General features: G+C 43.7%; 1 protein-coding gene across 1 annotated transcript in view; it reads right to left on the bottom strand.

Annotated features, from left to right (window-relative positions):
* LOC121927769 (cullin-9-like) overlaps nt 1-14,635 on the bottom strand; it is a 109,609-nt gene extending 94,974 nt beyond the window's left edge. The window contains exon 1 of the mRNA XM_042461638.1: nt 14,499-14,635. Coding sequence (XP_042317572.1) covers nt 14,499-14,605 — 107 coding nt within the window. The 5' untranslated portion in view covers nt 14,606-14,635. The remainder of the gene's footprint in view (nt 1-14,498) is intronic.
* Nucleotides 14,636-20,744: the final 6,109 nt, after the last annotated feature.

Below are 20,744 nucleotides of genomic sequence, written 5' to 3'. Positions count from 1 at the left end.
ATAATGGTGTGATGTGGATTTCAATGTGTTGTGAGCAGCTTTGATTGTCTTTGGTCACAGAAAAGCGGGATAAAAATAAAAAGTTTTTATTATTATTATTATTTAATTGAGCATTGGGCTATGACTCTGGAGATCATGGTTCAAATCCACACTCAAACATGGAAATCCACTGGGTGACCCCTAGGTAAGTACAACTCTCCCAGCCCAGAGAGACAAATCTTACCAAAAAATTCCATGATAGGTTACCTTAGGGTTCCATACTGAAATACGTTGAAATACAACAATAGCAACAATGACTGATCAGATACTATTCTGGATGAATTCTGATGAAATAAGATTCGTCCTTAGTTCTACAAAACCCGTTCATTATTTATAATCAAATCAGGCAAGTGTATTGGATACACTTAGCAGCAGAAAAGAATTTGGTTCCATTCAGCCATTTACCAACTAACTAGGAATAACTAGGTGCCCTGGGTTATGTTCATGATTTCCACCATCCCAAATAAAACAAATGTGTGATAGTAACACCTAAGCATTTTACATTTCTTTTGGAGCACACTAAAGGGTATGCAACATGAACCAAAATAACAATTTTTCCAAAAAAAAAGAAAGAAAGAAAAAAGAAAGAAAAGGTGAAGTTTACTTAACAGTTCCAAATTTGCCCAAAAATACCAGGATGTCGCCTTCATCTAGATTTGAAAAGAAAGAAATCTGGAGCATTTTTGGGGGGAGATCATGAAGCAGTTGTGGGCTGGGTTCCGGCCTTTATTAGAGCCTTCATAATTGATCCCATCAGAAAACATGAGTATCCCTTATCAGAATTTCAAAATCCAAACTCTCCCAAAAAATCAAATAGGTGGCGGATAAAGTGACGCCTTTGCTTTCTGATGGTTCAGTGTACAACAAACTTTGTTTCAATGCACAAAATTATTTAAAATATGGTATAATACGTTCAGATTATGTGTACAAGGTATATATGAAAGATAAATTAATTTTGTGTTGAACTTGGGTGCCATCTCCAAGGTATCTCATTAGGTATTTATCCAAATACAAAGTGTGTGTGGGTGTGTGTGTGTGTTTGTTGTGGTGTATAAAATCCAAATCCAAAACACTCTGGTCCCAATATTTCCAGTAAGGGAAACCAAACTGTACCATGTTAGTCCACAAGAAAACCAACATTGGTTTATAAGAGAGCATGTTCACTGATCTTTACCAAAGATTTAAAAGAACCTATTAACAGCAGATGGAGGCTAAGGCAATGATACTAAGCTGTATCCACACGTAGAAACATTCAGTTTGACACACTTTAACTGCCAGGGCTCAGTTCTATGGAATTGCTGGAAAATTGTAGTTTTGTGGAGACATTTACTTGTGAGAGATCTGGTGTCACAAATAAACTGCAAACTATCTGGAACACTTTCTTTTCTCTGCCAGAAAACTCTCTCTCTGACTTTTAATCTCTCCCACTTCTTTGGCAAACCATCTTGAGCTATACTATCTACTCTGTTCTCCACACTGACCATATATCAATACAGTCACTCGCGTTATATGCGGGTGCGCGAATATGCAGATTTAAGCCTATGCGGTAAAGCCGCATGGGAGCAAGGGGGCGGCGTGTCCCATTCAGATGAATGGGGGTGCACACCCAACAACAAGCACGCCGCGTGAACCACCACACCCAGAGCCCCATTCACTTGAATGGGGCTCAAGCATAGGCAGAATTTGCCTTACGCCCAGGGGAAGGGGGGTCCGGAACGGTACATGATGTCAGCTGCCAAAATCCTGACTAGGCTGAAGAGACAGGCCAAAAAAGCTGCTTGGATCACTTGGAGGTATGCTGTTTAAATGAACACATGCATCTTAAGAGGCCAGAAAGCTGCCCAAAGCTGCGCTCTAGTCCTTAGACTGGAGCGTGAGTTTGGCGCGGTTTCGGCCTCTTAGGACGCATGCTAATTTAAAACAGCTAACCTCCAAAGTGACCCAAAGCAGCTTTATTTTGGCCTGTCTGTTGGGGCCCTTACTCAATCTTTTTGTAGACTGCAAGATTATTAAACAAAAACATGTCTTGCCCCCAAATACAACCCAACCGAAATGTTTACACCTGTAAGCTTAGGATGGGGAACAAGATGTACTCTATGTTCTGTACAGTGCTTGGCAAGATCACATCCATCAAAACAGACATTTCTCTCTTGACTACTTAGCATTTTGGGAGAACATCAAGTAGCCTGAGCAATGATACCTTCAATCACTATGACAACCTTCACTCGGGCCTAGACATAGCAGTTCCTCTTTTCTAGTTTTCCCCATCTGGCTTTTTCCATATCTGTCAACTATAGAAAACACTTGCCAACTCACATAAAACTTTCAGTAAATTCAATTCCCACCATATTCTGCACTTTGTCTTCGGAATGTATCCATTTTCAAATGCTCACTTAAAATGACTTTGGTGAGTGTTGACAGTATTGAATTACTTCTATAATATAATATAATAATAAAATAATAATAATAAAAAACTTTATTTATAATCCAAGCCCGTCGAAACATCAGGGCGGTTAACAGCAATAATAACATACATCCAATTCAAATTAAAACATGCAATAAAACAATAACAATAATACAATAACACTAAAAGAACTTGTGCCAAATCACAAGCTACTAACAGAGTGGGGGAGAGGGCTCTCAGGGCAAAGAATCAGGGGTAAGCCTGCTTGAAGAAGAACGTTTTTCAGCCCCTTCTTAAATTGGGCCAGGGAGGTTGCTGAACAGAGCTCAATGGGCAGTGAGTTCCAGAGGGTAGGGCCGAGGTGGAAAAGGCCCTTCTGGTGGATTAACTAATCTAGCCTCCAGAAACCTTACAAATGCTGCCCGGTGGATCTGAGTGTGCGGGGGCCGGATTGTACGGAGAGAGGCGGTCCTTTAAGTACTTTGGGGGGCCCAAGCCATTTAGGGCTTTATAGGTTATAACCAACACCTTGTATTGCGCCCGGAAGCGATAGGCCGAAATTACAACGGTGTTATAGGACTGGTCCAGGTATGTTAGTGACCAGTCTTGCTGCAATATCCGGCACTAATTGCAGCTTCCGGGTATGGTACAAGGGTGTCCCATGGAGAGCACATTGCGAAATCAACCAAGAGTTACCAGAGCGTGTACCACTGTTTTCTAGGTCCTCCCGGTTCAGGTAGGGACGCCAGCGGGCGTCAAGGCCGAGCTGATAACAGGTGCTCCTGACTGTCGCATCCACCTGAGATAAGGTGGAGTGACGAGTCAAGGAGCACCCCAATACGGCGAACAGAGTCCTTCACGGGAAGCGTGATCCCATTCAGGACAGGTGGAACCACCGCCATCCCGTGGCCAGAGAACCTATCACGTACTCTTCCTTTTCCTCTGGATTCAAGCTGAGTCTGTTTTCCCCTCATCCAGCCCATTACCCGACTCCAGACAGGCAGTGAGCGGAGAGAGGCCATCCCTGGTCACTGCATCAGTCCGGAGACATAGAAAATTATTTTGGGTGTCAATCAGCATACTGATAACCCCGCGCCCCAGGTCTCCTGATGATCTCTCCCAGCGGTTTCATGTAAATGTTAAAAAGCATGGAGACAGAATGGCTCCTGAGGGACCCCAGATGTTAGGGGTCTCTTATCGAGCACACGTCTCCCCGCTGCACCATCTGGAACCTCCCAGAGAGTAGGACTGGACCACTGAAGCCACTTCTGCTAAACCGGACTACTTCTGCTAGCTAGCACCAATTAAAACGCTTCTGTGCGGAGTCTTGGCAGTCTTCTTTGTCATCCAGAATAGTCTGGCGCCAATAAAGTTGTTCCATCAATTGCCATTCCATCAGTGAACCAACTCAAAGTCTTACTGACATCAACATGGAACTGATTCCAATATTAAGTCACACTTACTGAAAGTCTGATTGCTTTCTGCTACCAGTAATTGTACACTGAGAATGTACACACTGACAACATGCAAGCAGATACAGAAGTTGCTTGTGGAACAGGATTCTATAAGCAGTGCCACATAATCGGAGCACTGAAGATATTCATGTGAAAAGTTGACCTCATGTATAAAGTCGAGGGAAGGTTTTAGGGGCCAAAATCATAGATTTTGATATGACCCCTGTATAAGTCCACAGGTATTTAGGGGGTATTAACAAAGGATGTAAAGGACAGGAACAAAAGGAAAACATCACGTCCCTCCCCTCCTTCTCCTCTCTGGACTTTCTCCCGACCACCAAACATCCTCCCTGGTAACTGGAGGAGAAGGTTCTAACATTCAATTGAGAAAGGAAGGAATGGGAGGGAAATGGGATGTTCTGTGGGGAGAGAGGTCCAAAGGAGGAAGAGGGGAAGAAGAGGTTTTAATATCCGACTGAGAAGAGAATCACCTTTACACACACAACACACACACACAAACACACACACACACACACACCTGTCTCAGAAGCTCTTACAGAAATCACTGTTACTGTACTGACCCATATAATTCAACCCAGGATTTTAATGTCCAATTTTTGGGCACAAATTTTCAACTTAACATGAGTATATACAGAGGTGCATGTCACATGCTGTAACAGCAATAGTGTAAGCACTGAATTTAGTAACAGAGACAGAATTCGGGGGAATGACAATTTCAAGTGAATGAAACAGTGGTATGTAACAGGTATAGGCTGAGCATCCCTAATCTGGAAATCTGAAACCTCCAAATAGTTTAAACTTTTTGGCCACCAGACCACCACAACTTCCACCTTCAGGAGGCAGTTGTGGTGCTCCTGCTGCTTTGCATCTCAAATCCTAAGTCTCTCTCCAGCCTTGGCACCTCTACACACAATGCAAGTAGCGAATGAATAATATGCAAGGCTGAGAGAATGCAACTTGGAGAAAGATGCATGAATCCGTTGAAATGGCAGGAGGTGTCGATTAATGTCAGCAAAACCCACTGTTTCTCCCATCTTTAGCCTCTCTCCAACTGCATCTCTCTTGTGCTTTCTCCAACTTCATAAATACAATACTTAATATGCTAGTTGTGTTGCATATTGTTACTGTATTATAAACAAATATAGTGGTCCTTCCATATTTGCTGGGGTTAGGGGTGGAGAACCCCCATAAATCCAGGAAAACCCAAATAAAAATCACTATTCTTTTAACCTGAGAGAACACCTCTTCTAGAATCTCCAGGTCCTCCAGTCCAACTCTATGGCAACAACTGTGAGAAGTTGATCACAGAATCAGCTAGAAGTATTTTCTCTAGGAACTTAGGTTTCCAGAAGAACTTTGTGGTCAACTTTGGCAGAGTTCACGTCAGACCTACAAAAATTCCGAGAGAACATATAAAATCAAAACCACAAATAACCAAATCAGCAAAAGCAAAGCCGCAAATATGGAGGGTCAACGGTACAGGAATTTATAAAAACACTTCTGGTTTCAAGCATTTTGGATGAGCGGTACCCACCTGTACAAATGCAAGTAAGGCCACCCTTTAAAGCCACACACAAAGAAATACTGAAATACTCAACAATCCAGTGAGATATTTAGAAGTTAACTACACTTATGACGTGGATTTAGGAAAAGACATTTACAAAACCATGTATTAACTGCTGAATAGCAAACATTGCATTCAAAAACATAACACAAAACTGCAACAAAATAAAATGGCCACATTACACTCGGTATAACTTTTCCTAACAGGTTAACCACCCCCCCCCCCAAAATAATAGTTCTAATTTTCTAAAAGATTCCCAGGCAAATGAGGCATTCATCCTGACAAGTTTATTTTAATTTTGAATAATTTAACTCAATGTCCAAGAAAACTTGTTTATGCTCACATTTAAAATAATGAAAAATTCAAATACAGCTGTTTTAACGGACCGCCAACATATTAACACAGGTCTTCTAAAGACTGTTATCATAAAAATATATCTCTTTTTTCACAACCATTCTGGAAACCAGCACGAACAAAGAAACCCTTGCACCCCGGTGTCATCAAGCTGTAATCACATGAAAGAGCTAATCAAGAGAGATTTCTGGACTGCCCTCACCACCCAGAGCATTTGGCATTAAGGCTGTCCGATTAGATATTCAAATGCAAAAAACCCTGGATTTATTATGAGTGGCAATGTAATGCTAAGGAACGACCTAAAGTGTTTTGAAAACACTCCATGCAGGCAATGAAAAAGAAACTAATTTTGGATCTTAAAAAGAAAGACCCCAAAACAACACAAAGTTAGCTGTTTAAATTTTTTTTTTAAAATTTTAAATAAAGCGGCAACAAAGGAGAAAATGTTAACAGTGTTTTTGTAATCTGACACTTTTAAATGGGCGAGTACAGATCGCCGCTGGTAGGGTCCCGCGGGGAAGCCGGAACCTTCAGACGGCGCGGCTCCCCGCGGACCGAAAAGAAGCTCCAAAAATGGAGCTCTTTTTGAGTCGCGTTTGTGACGTAGCGAGGCGCCAGGGGGCCACTCACTCGTCACGTCATAAAAGCTGCGACATGTACGGACGCTTAGCGTCCGATACGTAAGATGGTGGCGCCCGTATGAACAGGGCACCGCCACGTGTGTATTCAATTCGTACTAGGGTAAGGGGGTGCGGAAGCACCGCCCCTTCCTAACCCTAGTACGTATTGTATATGTACTATTTGGCGGTCTGTAACCCCAGTATTTCAACTTGTTGGCCCCTATAGCCATTGGAATAGAATGGGATGAAAAAAGAATAACACAAACAACAAGCAGTTAAAATGTAGGTCAGTTTTTTAAACTAGAAGTATAATACTATCATATTTTGACTTTTCGTGTTTTAAAACTAATTTTGGTTACAAAGCCACTATAAAACATAATTTCCCAAATTGGTAATATAAAGATCGCTTGTTCGCCTGTTACGAACCAACCATTTTAAGCTCATTTAATTTCTATCTGTACCCAACAACCCAGAATAACCTTTAAGTATTTTTTTTTTACCTTGGTTTATCCCACCTTTTGTTATTCACTGGTAAGGAATAAGAATAAAAACTGGTTTCTTTCTTTGCTTTCTTTTGAATTCCCTCAAGTGAACTTCACACGGGCCTCTCCATACACAACTCTACTTTTGTTAAAACTGAAGCATTCTTTCCCTTCAAAACCTCAAAAAACTTATTTTATTAACATCAGACCACCGACTGATAAACATTTTTGGTTCTTGGATCAATTTAAAAACCAATTACCTATTAAAAAACATTTTAGTCACTTGACAAACTTGTAAAAGCTCATTTTCTAGTGTCACATGTCTTCACACCAGCAGTAGTTCCTTGAAGATAAATCCAGAGAATCTGATCACAATTCTAGAGAACAAACCTTTAACTCACAGATCTGATAAAGCAGGCTCTTGACTATCTAGGAAACGAGGCAACCATGTGTGTTTTTGCTTCAAGTGCTACACCAACAAGAGATTCTGTTTGCAGGATAAGCGAGTTAAATTACACCAATAATCAAAATTGTCACTTTAAAATACTGAGTTAAATCAATTCATTCCCATTTTGTAAGTTGCAGACATTTCCAACACCTTTCACATATACTAATCACAGAACAAAGCATAATCAAATACCTTTGGTCGCATATTTAAACAAGTTTGCACCAGACAGCATAACTGAATAAAAGTAAGGGCATAACTGTAAAATCGATCAATGCATTTGTGTCAAAAAGGTAATTTATTTGAAAGCAAAGTTAAGTTTGTTGGACTGTTGAATTAAGGCTCGGAATTGTAAGGCACATAATGTGAAGAACATTATGATATGATGAAAATGAGACATCCATACAGTTTCTGTCAGTGTGAGCAATATTAAATCATTGACCATAAAATGTTTTGTAGTTATCCCTGTTACATATCAATTTAGGTTTGCCTTCAAAAACCAGTATTTTTTCTTCAATGGCTTTTTCTTTTATGAAAACAAACTTTAACGTGGCCTCATTTTGAGGGGGGATTAAAAATATACAGTACATACATTTATTAATAGTGCAATCATATACTTGCATACTTAGTAATCAGCCTGGGTTTGTTCAAAACACAGTATGCATATAAGACTGTAACTAAACATGTTCTTAGCCCATGTTTCAGATATAACATATATTCACTTAACATGCTGTTGTGTATTTCTGCCCCTTTAAGCTACATGATGTTACAACCAACATTTTCAAGAATTTCAAATAAGTACATCTAAGTCAGATTATACAACTGAACACTAAAGTTAGCACTATTCTAGTCACGGTATTCCCCATCACAGTACAGATGTAAGAGTTGAACTTGAAGAAAGCAGATAAGGAAAAACTCATTCAAATGTAATGTTTACAGAAAAGTACGGAGGATATCGGGGATGGCCAAAACAAAAAAAATGGGCCCTAGAACAGATTAAGGCTGAACTCTCTCTGGAAGTCAAGGGTGCTTCTGCACCGGCATTTGGGACGTCCTCCGACGTCCCATTTTAAAAAAGGGGCGTCTCTTATAGATGCCCCTGCCTAGTACGGACTCGCGTCCGTACAAGAGGCGGGCGCCCCCTTCTACTGGGCGCCGCAATCTTTACGTACTGACGCACGGCGCCAGACGTGTCGCGCCGCTTGTGACGTAGCGAGAGCGCCCCTGGCGCCTCGCTACGTCGAAAACGCGACAGTAAAAGAAGCTCCATTTTGGAGCTTCTTTTTTCGTCCGCGCGGGAGTCGGGCCGTCTGAAGGCTCCGGCTCCCCCGCGGACCTACTGGCGGCGGCGGTCTGTACCCCGCCAAGATGATTAAACTGAGGCTGTTATTTTGTGACCACATCATGAGAAGGCATGAACCCTTAGAAAGAACAACGATGCTAGGAAAGGCAGAAGGCAGCAGAAAGAGGGAATACTGCACACCAGATGAATAGACTTAGTTTGGAGAGATCATGGGCACAAATCTGCAGGATCTGAGCAGTGGAAGACGGGACATTGGAGATGTCTCATCCATAGGGTAACATGAGTCAAGGTTGAAGGCAGTTAACAACAACAAATGGTCCAAACACACTGCATAAATAATCCATTTTGAGACAGTTTAACTGCCCTGGCTCAATGCTAGGAATCTGGGAGTTTAAGCTTTGGTGACCTCTCCATGACACCCCCTTGTCGTGGGGGATAGGCTTGCGTACCTTAATGAAATTGTAAGAAGAATCCCAAACCCGAGCAGATGGTGCTCATCTAAACTGTAAGGTCAACCATCTAAGAGAAGAAATGCTAACAAACTTACGACCCGAGGACCTACTCTGCCACCGTCCATGCTTGTCAAGGCCTCAGCAGGTCAAACCTCTGGTTTAAAGGGTGAGGCCAGTTCTGTGCACGCTGCACCTCCACCAGAAAAATCCATTGCACAGGCTCGAAGGGTACATCCAACTTCCCGAAAAAGCCCGTGTAGCAATAGGCGAGGAACAAACGGCAGGTGTAAAGATGCACTGGAAGCCACAGACCAAACCCTGCATGCAGGCCGTTCAGGACTTTGGTCGCTTGAGACTGACCCAGGATGACATTCTTGTTGGGTAGCATTCTGAATGACCAAGCAGCCTTTTTTTTAAGGAGAGCACTGCTTGCTCCATATGGAGAGGGGCCTAGACAAGGTGGCCTAACAAAAGCTATCCCCAACTACCTGGTTGGCTAGCCGTGGCCAATGGGCATCTTCTGATGCAGTGGAACAAAGACAAAGGTGCAAATAGACAACCCTGCATGCTGGAACATCAGAACCATGCAGATTCTGCAGATAGTGGAGGTCCTGAGCGTTGTTCTGCTTTATTAGTCGATGAACTGTCACGACCTACTATGGTGACAAATGTTGCTGTCCTTGAGCAAGCAGGGATCACAAGCATTGAGGCCATGCTATTGAGGACGCAGCTGCGCGGGGCAGGACATGTTTCCAGGATGAAGGACCATCGCCTCCCAAAATAGTATCCTATGGTGGAACTTGCCATGGGTCAGCATAGAGGGGCACCAAAGAAGAGATCAAAGACTCCCTGAAACAATATCTCAGGCTTGGCCAATTGATCACCAACAATGGTCCGCCCTGGCCCGCATCGGGAGGCATGGAGACGCACTACCCATGACGCTGCAGCCTTTTTCGAAAGCTCATGCCGAACGAATCTTGAAGAGAAACGACAACGCAGAAAGAACCACAACCCAGAAACATCACCCAAGGAGACTTTCCGTCTGGCTTTCTGCAAACCGGACTTGTTTATCTCGGATTGGCCTTTTGAGTCATCAATGCACTTGTAGAAAGCGCAAGATGAGTCCTTCCTGAATCTTTGTCGCAAAGAAAAGCCAATGGAGTTTTGCGAGACGCTTAGCCTTCTCCGCAGAGAACTCTGGTGCCACAATAAACTATATCCCAGGATTCCCTACACTGCGACGCAGGGCAGTTAAAGTACTGTCACACTTGATTATTTCAGTAGTGTGTTTTGGAACCAACGTCTAGTCATCATTCAAAACAAAAAAATCCATCCCATTATATTTACTTTTTCAAAGAAAACTGTCAAGTGCCCCCCGCTGCCAAACTTTTCCTTCAGGGGAGTCCCAAACTGTACTTGTGTCGCCAGAATATTACAAACAAGTTCATGAGATATTAAAAAGCTCCTAACATTAATAATAAAATGTTTTATTTATAGACCGCTATTCCCGTTGATCATAGCGGTGTACAAGTAAAAAATGAAATGACAATACAAAGTACAATCAAATATTTTAAAAAGAAATAATTGATATTAATTAAAAAAGAATGTGGTCTTCCAGGGGAGGCCTGTTGTTGTGGCCTGCCTCTCCCCCCTCAAGATGGTGGTCAGGAGGAGGCCCTTTGTCTCCAGGCCAGGCCCTCTCCCCCTCAAGATGGTGGTCGAAGGAGGGCTCTTGTCTTCCAGGCCAGGCCCTCCCCCTCCAAGATGGTGGTTGGAGGAGGGCTCTTGTCTCCAGGCCAGGCCTCTCTCCCCCCAAGAGGTGGTTGGAGGAGGGCTCTTGTCTTCCAGGCCAGGCCTCTCTCCCTCTCAAGATGGTGGTTGGAGAGGGCTCTTTCTTCAGCCAGGCCTCTCTCCCTCCAAGATGGTGGTTGGAGGAGGGCTCTTTTCTTCCAGGCCAGGCCTCTCCCCTCCCCTCAAGATGGGGGTTGGAGGAGGGCTCTTTGTCTTCCAGCCAGGCCTCTCTCCCCCCAAGATGGTGGTCGAAGGAGAGGCTCTTTCCTAAGGCCAGGCCTCTCTCCCCCTCAAGAGGGGTGGTGGAGAAGGCGCTTTGTCTTCAGGCCGGGGCCTCTCTCCCCCCAAGATGGTGGTCAGGAGGAGGGCCCTTTGTCTCAAGCCAGGCCCTCTCCCCCTCAAGATGGGGGGCAGGAGGAGGGCCCTTGTCTTCAGGCCAGGCTCTCCCCCCTCAAGATGGTGGTCAGGAGGAGGGCCCTTGTCTTCAGGCCAGGCCCTCTTCCCCCTCAGATGGGTCAGGAGGAGGGCTCTTTGCTTCAGGCAGCCCTCTCTCCCCCCAAGATGGTGGTTGGAGGAGGGCTCTTAACCCCCCTCCCCAGCCATGATATCTTTGCCTGACAAAGAAGCCAGGAAAGCTTCAAAAGGTGCATGACATATTTTCTGCATTTTGGCAGTCAATAAAAGTACATTTTGTGGATTTTTAATATTTTTATATTATTGTATACATGACCTTCCCAATATGTTTCGTCTTACAGACAATATTCTATAATTTCAGTAATTTCCTCCAATGAGATCAACTGTAATATCAACTGCCTGCCGGAAGAAGAAAAGCCCTCCCTTCCGCCACCATCTCTTGAGGGAAGAGAGGAGAGAGAAGGCTGGCCCAGTACCATCAGGGGCTAGCCTGAAGAAGAAGAGCCCTCCCTCCGGTCCATCTGCCTTGGTCCAGGCCTCAGAGGGAGAGAAGAACTGCTGGACCTGATCCCCTCCCTCCCCACCATTCCCTTCTCCTTTTGTGTCATATCTTTTTAGATTGTAAGCCTGAGGGCAGGGAACCATCTATTATCCCCTCTGTTGTAAGCCGCCCGGATTCCCAGTGATTGGGCGGCATATAAATAAATCCTATTATTATTATTAATATCTAAGGGAGGGAAGGAGAACAAGGAAGGAAAGATAGCCTTGTGATTACTATGACTATTTGTTCTCCTATTTGTGTGAGAGACAGTATGTCATAGTGGTTTGAGTATTGAGCAGGGTATGTTTGTTTGTGGGATTTACATCCCACCTTTCTCCCAAAATAGGATTCAAGGCAGCTTACAATAATTTTAAAAGACAAAACTAAAACTTTAATTACAAAAGTTAAAAAAATAATTAAACAATACTAATACTAAAACATATGTTAAAAAACAGCACAATTGAAACCATTTTAAAAGTGGGGGGAAAAGATTGAAGTCTTAAAACAGCACACTACACAACATAAGTAAAACCTTACATGAGTAAAATCAAACATAAGTTTGATTCTGAGCTTGGCCATAAAAGCCCATTGGGTGACCTGGGACAAGTCACATTCTCTCAGCCTCAGAGGATGGCAATAATAACCCCCCTGAACAAATCTTGCCACAAAACACCCATGACAGAAGGAATAAATTGTGGCAGAGGCTGTGAAAGAGGGACACCTGTCATACTTCTCAGACTATTCTCACCATTTTTGCAATGCATTTTTAAAGGTGGCAACCATGTCAGTTTGACTTCAAGCAGTTGTGTGCCTTACAGTTGTTTCCAGCATATGGAGACCATAACGCAATCCTGTCCTGGGCTTTTCTTGGCAAGATTTGTTCAGAGGTTTACCACTGCATCCTCTGAAGCTGAGAGAGTGTGACTTGCTCAGTGGGGCTCATGGCCGAACAGGAATTCGAACCTTGGTCTCCAGAGTCACAGTCCAACATGCAAACCACTATGCCATGCTGGCTCACATTAGGATTAGTGTGTTTTGGACCTAACTAAAAGAAGCTGGTGGCCTGAGCTTTGGTAGATTTGAAGTTCAAAACACACTGCAGAAATAAACCAGTTTGACACAGCTTGAACTGCCTTCGCTTAATGCTAGGGAATCCTGGGAGCTGTAGCTTAGTGAGACATTTAACCTTCTCTGTCAGAGAACTCTGGTGTCACAACAAACTACAATTGCCAGAATTCACTAGCACTGAGCCAGGGCAGTTAAATAGGTCTCACAAAATCGTAGAGTTGGAAGAGACCTCAAGGGCCATCCAGTCCAACCCCCTTCTGCCATGCAGGAAATCCAAGCATCCCCGACAGATGGCCATCCAGCCTCTGCTTAAAGACCTCCAAGGAAGGAGACTCCACTACACTCTGAGGGAGTTTGTTCCACTGTTGAACAGCCCTTACTGTCAGGAAGTTCCTCCTAATGTTCAGGTGGAATCTCTTTTCCTGCAGCTTGCATCCATTGCTCCAGGTCCTAGTCTCTGGAGCAGCAGAAAACAAGCTTGCTCCCTCCTCAATATGAATTCCCTTCAAATATTTAAACAGGGCGATCATATCACCTCTTAACCTTCTTTTCTGCAGGCTAAACATCCCCAGCTCCCTAAGTCGTTCCTCATAGGGCATGGTTTCCAGACCCTTCACCATTTTTGTCGCCCTCCTTTGGACACGCTCCAGTTTCTCAATGTCCTTTCTGAATTGTGGCGCCCAGAACTGGACACAATATTCTAGGTGGGGCCTGACCAAAGCAGAAAACAGTGGCACTATTACTTCTCTTGATCTAGACACTATACTTCTATTGATGCAGCCTAAAATAGCATTGGCCTTTTTAGCTGCTGCATCACACTGTTCACTCATGTTCAACTTGTGGTCTACTTGGACTCCTAGATCCCTTTCACACGTAGTTTCATTCAGCCAGGTGTCACCCATCCTATATCTCTGCATTTTATTTTTCCGCCCTAAGTGCAGTACCTTACATTTCTCCGTGTTGAAGTTCATTTTGTTAGCTTTGGCCCAGCTTTCTAGTCTATTCAGGTCATTTTGAATCTTGATCCTGTCCTCTGGAGTGTTAGCTATTCCTCCTAATTCGGTGTCATCTGCAAATGTGATAAGTATCTGTCGGGGTTCCTTTACTGTGATTTCCTGCATGGCAGAAGGGGGTTGGACTGGAAAGCCGTCGCAGTCTCTTCCAACTCTATGATTGTATGATTCTAGTTCTGTCCTCCAAGTCACTGATGAAGATGTTGAATAGCACTGGGCCCAGGAGAGAGCCCCATGGGACCCCACTGGTCACTTCTCTCCAGGCTGAAAAGGAGCCATTGCTGAGCACCCTTTGCCTTCGGCCAGTCAACCAATTGCAAATCCATGTAAGAGTTGCCTGCTTTAAAGTCCGAGGGGCTCCCACTTTCCATCCCTTCGAAGCGAGGATGGCCTTGTTTGCTGGACATTCAAGGCCTCAGCGCGGCCTCCGCCGCCGCCGCCGCCCTCTCAAGGCAAAAAGGGCGGGAAGAGCTCGGAGATGGAGGAGAAGGAGAAGAAAGCCACCCATTTCGCCTCAGGAGCCCGTTACTTACCTCTCCAACCAAACGCCGAAGGTAGCGGCGACGGCGGGCCTCCTCCTCCTTTCTTTTCCCGGCCACTTCAGCCTTCTCTCCACAACTTCCGGGTGACCCAAGCGCATGCGCGAAAGTAGACACACGCGCGCGCGGAGACCCTCAGCCCTTCTGCTTCCCTCCGGTCGGCTCGGGCTACGAATCCCGACCAGGGACAAACATAGCAGCATGCGCCCGAAGCAGCGCGCACGCGCCGCTCCCAATCGTCACTCACTCAAAGGAGGGGGCTCCGCTCGCAGATGGAATGAGGAGTGTGCCTGCGCAGAAGGCATCCGCCCCGCCCACAAAACACAATGCAGAAAGGGATCTTGGGAATTGTAGTTTTTTTGCACCAGAGTTCTGACAGAAAAGGCTCAATAAATGTCTCACACAAAACCATTACAGTACAGTTCTCAGGAATGCATAGCAATTGAGCCCAGGGCAGTTAAAGTGGTCTCAAACTGGATTATTATTATTAGTAGTAGTAGTAGTATTAATGTCCTGCCTTCTTCTCAGTACATGGGCTCAAGGCGGCTTACAAATCTAAGGCTGCATCCAAAGTGGAGAAATAGCCTGGTTTGGTGCCGTATTAACGACCCTTGGCTCAAGGCTATGGAATTCTGGGAGTTGGAGTTTGTTGGGGGGCTCGACTTATATATGAGGTCGACTTATAATGGAGTACAGTATATAGGGCACCTTCCTCCTCCCTCTCCAGCTCATCCTTCCAGCTGTTTAATATGTTAAGGTGAAGAAAGTCTATGAAGAAAGTAAGAGTTTAGAAGCAAGGTCAGCTGAAACAGCTGGGAAAAGCATGTGAGGAGAATGCAGGATTTGGGCTGAGAAGACCAAAGGAGCCCTGAGGAACTTATGAGGCCATGTCATGCTTTTTTTTATTAAATACATTCTACATATTGTGGGATATTTTCCTACCCTGATGAGAATTCCTCTCCATTGCAAGGTATAAAAATGACCCATAAGTAAAGAAGTGTTTGCATTTGTACCCACAGCCAGAGAGAAATAAAATAACATTAACATTATATAGCATGCAACATACACTTCCTTCATCATGAGCTCTTTCCCTTCCTCAGTGAATCCCAATGTCCCGCAATGATAGACAATTGTTGAAGTCAACCTACCTGAATATGAAACATGAGGACTTTTTCCTACTGCTTCCTTCTCTGCATCATGCTTTGCCACAAAATGGCATGGGCCTTTTTAAAAACAACAACAACCATAGTTTTTTGTGGGTTTTTCAGGCTATGTGGCCATGTTCTGGAAGAGTTTCTTCCTGACGTTTCGCCAGTATCTGCGCAGGTAACAATGTTGGGCTGCAAATGCTGTCTCTCCTATTGAATAAACTGGCTAGAGCTGATGGTACTTGCAGCTCAGCAACATCTGGGATGCGAGCTCCATCCCTGCCTCAAAGACACACACAGCTTCCAGTTTGCAAGGTAAACTAGAAAGTAAACCTCTGGAACTATGTCTCCTACAGCTAAAAATCAAAAGCATTATGCAGCTTTTCTGTCTCTTCCTCCGTAACATATTTTTAAAAAGGAAAAAAAAAACTTGGAAGAAGTGGTAGGAAAATGCAGAAAGGTTACCAAGGGGATCAAATGACAGCTGGAGCCCCTATACATAGGCTTGCCATATCCTGGCGGGGGGCAGGACTTTCACGCTTTTGGACTGTTGTGCACGGTCCCGCCACGGTTCTGCCTTTGCCCCGGGCGCCCCCCCTGGGTTTTGTGAGGGCGCCGCCGCCACGGCGCCTTTAGCTGCTTTTGCGGTGGTGGCCCTCGCTTGCTCCCCCTTGTCCGCCGCCGCCGCCGCCGCCGCCGCCAAGCAAGCCCCCAGAGCTCTGCACCGCCGTGCGGGCAAAGAGGCACAAGCGAGGGCCGCCGCCGACCCGGAAGCCCCCAAAGCTCCGCGTGAGCGCGCAGGCAAGGAAGGGCAAGCAAGGGCCACCGCTGACCCGCCGCCACCGCCAGTTTGCAAAGGGCCTTCCATGGTTAGCAATATTATTGTTATTAGCACCCAAAGACCTAACTCTGTGACGTCAGTTTGCAAAGGGCCTTCCATGGTTAGCAATATTAATGTTATTAGCACCCAAAGACCTAACTCTGTGACGTCAGTTTGCAAAGGGACCTTCCATGATTATTGTTATTGTTGTTGTTGTTATTATTATTATTATTATTATTATTATTATTATTAAAAGAGCTAGCTGTGTGAGTCTAGACTAGAGCAGGGCTGCCCAGCAGATGGTCAGGCCTGGTTGTGGCCCAGGGGACTGGTCACCCTGCAAGAGGTGTACTGGGGAGAAATCTGTGTGTGTGGATTATGGCTGTGGTGTGTTTGTATAACTTGATGGCTGTGGTGCGTCTATGTTGTTGCATGCTTTCCAGTTGTTCAGGACTCATGTCACACTCTCTCAGCCTCACAGAAATGGGGATTCAAAAATGGTTTTTTTCTTGGCAAGATTTCTCTTTGCCATCTTTCTGTGAGGCTGAGACAGTGAGACATGGTCAAGGTCACCCTCTGGATTTTATAGCTGAGTTTGCATTCAAACCCTGATCTCCAGAGTCATGGTTCAGTGCTCAAACCATACATAACACTGTATGGCAAGAGGCCATGTTAAATAAAGCTATGTTAAATGCCCAAATGTGTGTTGTGTGTGTTTTGGAATGGAGGGGGGAGGTTTGGCCAGAAAGGAAAGTACATTTCTGCCATCTGTCTAGGAATAATGCCAAAATGTCCCCCATTTTGATCATGCCTAAGAAACATGCATTTCTATTAACATTTTTTTAAAAAGCAGTAATTTTTTCGCGTGTCCTCCATTTTTAAAAAGTGTCCTCCATTTGAAAATCTTGCCCTCCATTTGTCCTACTTTTGTCCCAGTTTGGAGGTCCTGACTTATGGCAACCCTACCTATACACGTTTGTGAATGACACACGGCAATTACCCATTTGTTAAAATCTCAGCTGGATTCACACAGACATACACCCAAACATACACAACCCCTCCCAAAGTGAACAATCTATTTAGAAACCAATTGAAAAGGACCAGAAAGACAAAGTTCTTAATCCCACCAATTTGGTACAGCAGGAAGAGCTTGGGAAAGTTACTTGTTTGTAGTATTGCTGGCTAGGGGAGTTTGGAAGCTGTTGTCTCAAACAGTAGTTTTCCTGGCTCAAAAAGCAGGACAGGAACTCACTTGGTAGCCATACACGACAAGACTTTATCACACACAGCTTTTTAAACTGCCATTAAAGTTGAAAAACAGTCCCTTGGGTGATACTTACAGCATACCGCTATCTCCATCCCGTTGCTGCCTTGCCTCCAAAGTGTTTCTAGAGCGCACCTTGTCATTGATAGGAAAGCCTGCCAGTAAGCTCCCTGAAGTGCTGCTTTAAAGATAAAAATGTAAAACCCCAAAGGCATGCATGGTATGGCATTTGGCAAAACGATGAGGTTAGAGATAGCAGGAGGCCCCAGTTGTCCTATTTCACAGATGTGTGGGACAGAATACTCCCTAACTGGTATAGTGTACATACTTGACTATAAGTCGACCTCATATATAAGTCGAGGGCAGGTTTTGAAGCCAAAATTATGGATTTTTATATGACCCATGGGTAAGTCGAGGGTAAAACTTAGGGGCAAGTAATGAAGGATATAAAAGGATGAAGCAAAGTGAAACAATGCCAAAGAATGTACAGAATTATAGCAGGCATAACTATTTGTACTCATTCTAAAGGCTGGATAGATGAGTAGAAGGGGGTCAGTGCTTCCAGGGCAGATTAAACTCTTGCCTTTCCCCTTTCATTCAGGGGATGGGTGGATGGGTGGATATATATGTGTGTGTGCGTCAATGTAAATACTGTACTAACTCATATATGAGAGTTAAAGTCCAGTACTCACATTGACCCATGGATAATTCCATTCAGGGTGGTTGTTTTTTTTGGTAAATTCTTTAACCTGCATTTCTAGATTTATACATAAGCATATACAATATACGCAGCTTGCTGTGCTGGCATGATCATGACATGAACAGGGCTTGTGTGATCACCTTTTCCTTCTTCTAGCAGCCAGTACACTCTCGAAGCAAACCAGTTTGCACTCCTGGGCCAATAATTTATTTAGAAGGCTGGTTATTTTAGTCCAGATGGACAGTATGCCACAAGCAAAGCACAGCGCCCAATAGATGACAAGAGGAAACAACTTAGCATTAAGCCAATTCTTTAAATCACAGTTGGGCTATTCTTATGTTTGGCATATTTATGCTCTTTATTTGTAACACATTTAGGTTAAACCAGAAGTGGAAATCATGAACCCCTCCAGATGTACCCCAGTTGCCCTGCAACTCTCAGCAGTCCTAGACAGCCCTAATTATGTGGTGACATGAGAGGCAGTCTTAGCCCAACAGGTGAAGTTTGAGATTATCAGCACACATACACCCCCTGTGATTTTTGAATGTCTGGCGGCTGATTTCCAAATAGGCTTTTCATTTGCAAATATTTCAGAATGTTTTGTTAAATGTAAAGTCAAAGGCTTTCATGGCCGGCATCCATAGTTTTTTGTGGGTTTTTCAGGCTACATGGCCATGTTCTAGCAGAAACGTCAGAAATTAACTCTGCTAGAACATGGCCACATAGCCCGAAAAACCCACAAAAAACTATTTTGTTAAATGGTCTAGTGATAAGATTCTGGAAGTGGTAGAATGTACCACTTCATTAAAGAATTTTATGAATGCTTCACAACATTAAAAAAACTCTCTAAGTGGAATACCAGTGCTTTGATGTTATTTTTTTTAACTGTTGTTTCTGGGTTGTTTTATTTAACATGACAGAACATTAACAAATCGCTCTTCTTATATATCATTTGAAGCAATATAGCTACCTCTATCACCTTACACCACCCCATTGAATGGTTAAACAAAGCCTACAACCACTGATAACGGTAAATGTTATTGTTCTTTGTAGATCTCTTGCATCCCATGTATTTTTGGCTTGTGTGATCATCACACAACTGTATAGGCAACTCAGATTTACTTTCCTGGAAACACATAGGCAACCAGAGACACAAAGTCTGTGCACAAAATGATACATTTATTGAAAGAGTATTTTTTTAATACAAAAGAAAGCTCTGTACATAGTACTGCGATTACTGTCACATCCTTCCAGAAACACAACCCTGGAAATTAACAAAACCACACACACACAGCCACTCACACAACGCACACACACACACACACACACAAAACCCCAAAACAATCTGTAAAGTGAACTAAAAAGGTCACCGCACAATAAATGCCATGTCATCCCTGATAAGTGTTCTTACAAGTCAACACTTTAAATTGCATGCAACATTAGCGTTTAACCTGCATATCTTAAAAGGGCTGCATTTCCTAAAGGAAGAGCAGGAAGAAGATTGATTCCATGGAGATCCAGCGAACTAGAAATCAAGAGAGAAAGGGAAGTATAGAGGGTAAATTCAGAGAAGAGCCTGCATTTGTTGAGTTTGGCATCCTTTCCTAATTTAGTAGGCAACTTTTGGGTTAGAAACATGATTTTAAAATTCCTGCTTGGAAGATGTGCCTCTCTCCCAATCATCTCCATAACACTTTCTCCTAGAAAAAAAAAATATACACACTGATGGCAGCATCCAATGATCCACATGTGAACTTTGCAGCAGGATATATGGCATTACTGGACACCAGTAACAAAATTCATCATATTCTTTGCCCTTTAACAGCTCCTCAGTGGATGAATACAGCTGAAAGTTTTAATGGCTCAATGTGTCACCATATAACTGTCTGGAACCAGTAATTTCTTTTATATCTGCCATGGGAAAAACATCATTACCTTTCTTCCCTGGTGCATGAAGAAGTATTGTAAATTTTTTCTCCACGCACAGCTCAGCGCAGACTCCGAGCCTACAAAGTAGTCTCACACAGATAATTAATGACATCCATTTATTCATTTATATCAGATCTTCTTAAGTCCATATATTTGTTAGAAAGATTGGGTCAAAAAAGCTTACAAAGTTTTTCAAGTAAGTTGGGAAAAGGGAATTTTTTAAACAGAAAGATTCTTGGCAATCATGAATTCTGGAAGAATTAGATTTTATTACCTCCATGTGTTTTAAAAAGGAAAGACTTCAATGATGGAAGAAGTATTCAGCTCAAAGCTTAATGGAAGAGTTTGCTGCACATCATTAGGGAGAGGTTGGAGAGGG

The sequence above is a fragment of the Sceloporus undulatus genome, chromosome 1 (genome assembly GCF_019175285.1).
Source record: "Sceloporus undulatus isolate JIND9_A2432 ecotype Alabama chromosome 1, SceUnd_v1.1, whole genome shotgun sequence".
Taxonomy (NCBI): Eukaryota; Metazoa; Chordata; class Lepidosauria; order Squamata; family Phrynosomatidae; genus Sceloporus; species Sceloporus undulatus.
The sequence above is the reverse complement of the archived record's forward strand: the minus strand, read 5'-3'. Positions and strand labels throughout refer to the sequence as shown.